The 4,447-nt window shown below is 58.1% G+C and overlaps 1 protein-coding gene across 1 annotated transcript; it reads left to right on the forward strand.

The window, feature by feature from the left end:
* Nucleotides 1-9: 9 nt before the first annotated feature.
* RPSA (ribosomal protein SA) lies at nucleotides 10-3,931 on the forward strand. Its single transcript, XM_010135461.1, has 6 exons — nucleotides 10-236; nucleotides 751-869; nucleotides 1,697-1,942; nucleotides 2,776-2,904; nucleotides 3,537-3,705; nucleotides 3,791-3,931. The coding sequence occupies exons 1-6, from the start codon at nucleotides 104-106 to the stop codon at nucleotides 3,883-3,885; spliced, it is 891 nt and encodes a 296-aa protein (XP_010133763.1). The 5' UTR covers nucleotides 10-103; the 3' UTR covers nucleotides 3,886-3,931.
* Nucleotides 3,932-4,447: the final 516 nt, after the last annotated feature.

The raw sequence follows: 4,447 nt of genomic DNA on the forward strand, positions 1-4,447 counted from the left end.
CCCCGGCCCCGGCCCCGGGGGAGCGGGGCAGCCCCCGCCGGGCTGAGCCCCCTGCTTCTGCCTGCAGGTTCCCTGTCGTCGCTTCCAAAGGGAAACCCCCACAATGTCCGGAGGTCTCGACGTCCTGCAGATGAAGGAGGAGGATGTCCTCAAGTTCCTGGCTGCAGGCACCCACCTGGGAGGCACCAACCTGGACTTCCAGATGGAGCAGTACATCTACAAAAGGAAGAGCGATGGTAAAGCCCTGGGGCGGGTGGCCCTGCCTGGGCAGCAGGGGTGTTGCGGGCACAGCCGAAAAAAGCGCTGAAGCTGAGCCCCACCAGCTTCTTCGTGGCCTGAAAGGTGCAGACATCGTGACTGGTTACTCAGAGAAGTAAAATGAGACTTGGGTTTCAGAACTTGGTAGAGCAGTCACAGCTGGATTCGGGCACTGCTGTTTAGTTTTTCCACTGCTGTAAAATGTTTCTGCTCTCTCAGTACTGATTTCTGCTGCCCATTTGCATCGTTGTTCAGTCTGAGCTGCACCCTCTTGAAAAGAATGGAGTTTGTACCAGGCCCTAGTTTGGGTTGATGGGAGCTGGAATGATGCTGTGTTAAAGTCTTGTGAGAGGATTTTCCTTGCAATAACTTCCCACTAACTAGAATTTTAGAGTAACCGCAGCCACGTGGCCAGTCTAGTGGCAGGAGAGTGCTCTCCTGTTTTAGGGCCTTATATCTGCTGGTGGCTCTGAAACCTTTTGTCACCAATAGGTATTTACATCATCAACCTGAAGAGGACCTGGGAGAAGCTCCTGCTGGCAGCCCGTGCCATTGTGGCCATTGAGAACCCGGCTGACGTGAGCGTCATTTCCTCTAGAAACACCGGACAGGTACGGACACGGGTGGGCCAGGAGGGCTGCAGCTGTGGGAGCAGCACTTCCCTTGTGCCGCGTGTCCCTGACTGCCAGGGGCAGCACCATCGTAAAGGGGAGGAGCACGAATTTTGGTCCAGGGAAGGATGCTCGTTGGTGTTGCACTTGCAGCTGGAACCCCCTCCCCATTTCTGTAACTTGTGGTTCTTCCCTAGCCTCGTTTGGGTGCTTCGGTTGGTTTTCTGGCGTGTTGAGGGTCGGTTCCCTTGCGCCTCCCACCCCAGTAAGTCTGTGAGTGCAGCTCACAGGGACGTTGGTGCAGCTTTTCAGGGACAGTAAGCGCCCGATGAGGGAGTTTTCAAAGCTCTGTGTTTGAGCAAGGCTAATGGTTAGATATTTTGTTTTATCTCTAGTTGTTTGGCAGAAAGATTGTGTCATTGAAGGGAACTTACTTAGCCACTGACGTTTGTTCTGAGAGCCTAGCGACCTTGGATGGTGCCACCAGCGTCCAGGGAGGGCGTGGATGCCGTGGGTGGGCTTACAGAGGGAAGACTCCTACGGATTTGAGCCGCACACTGTTAAAGCTTGATGCTGAGGTCAGTTCCTGGCCGATGAGCTCTCAAGTGTCGGAAGTGTGCTACAGCAAACCCATGGCGGGGTTTTCGCTGACACCAGGAGAGGAGCTCCCTCTGTGACTGGAGTTGGATAGTAGGCCCTGCCACACGCCCGAGAAGCTGGAAGCTGCTGCGAGGGATGGAAACGGTGTGGAATTCTGTGCGTGTCCCTGGGTGACGTGGCGGCAACGCGCTTTTCCCGCCTCACCTCTGCCCTGGTCCGTTCTGCAGCGCGCTGTGCTGAAGTTCGCCGCTGCCACGGGGGCCACTCCGATCGCCGGCCGCTTCACCCCCGGCACCTTCACGAACCAGATCCAAGCGGCGTTCCGTGAGCCGCGGCTCCTGGTTGTCACAGATCCGCGCGCTGACCATCAGCCGCTGACCGAGGCCTCGTACGTCAACATCCCCACCATCGCGCTGTGCAACACCGACTCCCCGCTGCGCTACGTCGACATCGCCATTCCCTGCAACAACAAGGTGACGGCTCTGGCGCGGCAGTCTAGGCTGCTCCCTCCAGACGCCCTGGGTTGTGAGTGGGACACTCTGCAGGGGCAGGTTGGCTCGTGCTCCCAGAGCAAGGAGCTACTGAAGGCCTCCCGCGTGTGAGCGGGCGGGCAGGGGCGTGGGGGTGAGCTGCACACAGTTGGAGCTTGGAGCTGAGGCCAGTTTCTGGCCGAGGAACTCTCAAGTGTAGGACGTGTGCTATAGTAAACTGGCAGGAGTTTCGCTGACGCCACGAGGGTAGTTGTTGCCCAGAGAGTGGAATTTGATAGTTCTTCTTGCCACAGCTCATGAGTATGAATGAAAAATGAACTGATGAAGAAACTGATGAAGGTTTCTGTCTTGCCAGAAACCACCCGAGATTTGAAAGGTGGTGAGGTGGGAAGCGATCTTTGATATCTAGATGTCACTCACCAGAACGTTAGTAAGCCAGATCTGAGCGTCGAGTTCTCTATTTCTTCATTCTCGCCTGTGTGAGGAGCCTGACCCCTCCTCCGGACAGGATTTGGGGTGGGGTGGTGGGCAGCACGGAACTCCGCAGCAGGAGAGTCGCTTCAGGCTCTCTCTGTGCAGCAAGTTCAGGTGCTGGTGGTTGAAGTGCTCTGCAGTTTCTGCAGAGACCTGAAAATATCCCTGGGAACTCCAGGCGTTGCCTTTCCCGAGTCTACATACCTCAGTCTGGGCATGAGCAAGTAACGTCTTGCCAGTCGAGAACCTCGGGTCGGGTGCAACTAAGTCTTTGCCCTTTCAAAGATGTTTTGGAAGGTGGAACTTTTACAGCAAGTCTTACGCCCTTCCTTGTGTTCCAGGGAGCCCATTCGGTGGGCCTGATGTGGTGGATGCTGGCTCGGGAGGTCCTGCGCATGCGTGGCACCATCTCCCGTGAGCACCCGTGGGAGGTCATGCCTGACTTGTACTTCTACAGGGATCCCGAGGAGGTAGGAGGCCTGGGGCAGGAGCGTGCCACCAGGCAGAACCACAGAATCATTCGGAATCCCTCAGCTGCTCCTCGGCACGCTTGTGCTCCAGACCCTGCACCAGCCTCTCTGGACACGCCCCAGCCCCTCAAGGTCCTTGGACTGAGGGGCCCAAACTGAACCCAGGAGTCGAGGCGTGGCCTCACCAGTGTCCCCAGTATAAGGGGGGCCCTGGTCCCGCTGGCCACATCAGTGCTGGTACAAGGCAGGATGCTGCTGGCCTTGATGGCCACCTGGGCACACTGCTGGCTCCTCTTCAGTGCTGTTGACTGTACCCCCGGATCCTTTTCCCCGGCACTTTCTGCTGCTCTTTCCCCAGCCTGGAGCATCGCAGGGTGCTGTGGTGTGACCCCAGGGCAGGTCCCGGCTCTTGGCCTTGTTGGACCATCAGTCCAGCCTGGGCAGACCCCTCTGCAGAGCTTCACAACGCTCGAGGGAGGGTGTCTCTGTGAGGTGTCTGGGTCTGCCCGTACAATAATTGCACTTCACGCGTAAAGCTGGTGGTGGGTTAGCTGGTCACCTGCTTTCTGGTGTGTGGTGGTGAGGGTTGGGAGGCGTTCCTGGGAGCCTTAGGCTGTGCTTTCCCGTTGCAGATCGAAAAGGAGGAGCAGGCTGCTGCCGAGAAGGCAGTGACGAAGGAGGAGTTCCAGACGGAATGGACGGCCCCGGCTCCTGAATTCACCGCTCCTCCTCAGCCCGAGGTCGCGGACTGGTCTGAGGGAGTGCAGGTCCCGTCGGTGCCCATCCAGCAGTTCCCCACGGGTCAGTGCATGGGACCTGGATGGGAAGGGGGGTGCGGGTGGCAGGAGCTGGGGTGGACTCAGCTTTCCCGTCTTTGTCGTTGCAGAGGACTGGAGCGCCCAGCCTGCCACCGAGGATTGGTCAGCAGCTCCCACGGCCCAGGCTACCGAGTGGGTTGGCACTGCCACGGAGTGGTCGTAACTGGTGTCCTGCTGTACTGGGAGAGAAATAAAGGCTGGTTTAATACACACTGCGCTTGGTGCTGCTTGTTTTATAAACTTGTTGGCAGGTGAAATACCTTCGTTTTGGTACAGCCTCACCAGTGACTCTTTGGCAGAACAAGAGGTGCCACAGCACTCGTCCATCTGGCCCAGGCCACGCTTCGGTGGCACCGCCTGCCCACCACTCTGCGTGCGGGTGCTCACGTGTTAACAGCCGGCAGCTCAGAAGAGGAATGGCGTGTTGTGCCACCCAGAGTTGGATCATGAATGAATTGGGCTGGAAGGGACCTTCAGAGCTCACCCGGTGCAACCCCCTGCAGGGAGCAGGGACATCTGCACCCAGAGCTCAGAGCCCCAAGGTCCAACCTGACCTGGGATGGTGCCAGGGATGGGGCTGCTGCCACCTCTCTGGGCAACCTGGGCCAGGGTCTCACCACCCTCAGTGTGGAAATCTCTCCCTTCTCTCTGCTCTGACTCTCCCTCTGTCAGTTTAAATCCATCACCCCTTGTCCTGTCCCCACAGCCCCTGCTGCACAGCCCCT

This window comes from Buceros rhinoceros, unplaced genomic scaffold (assembly GCF_000710305.1).
Source record: "Buceros rhinoceros silvestris isolate BGI_N320 unplaced genomic scaffold, ASM71030v1 scaffold11534, whole genome shotgun sequence".
Classification (NCBI taxonomy): domain Eukaryota; kingdom Metazoa; phylum Chordata; class Aves; order Bucerotiformes; family Bucerotidae; genus Buceros; species Buceros rhinoceros.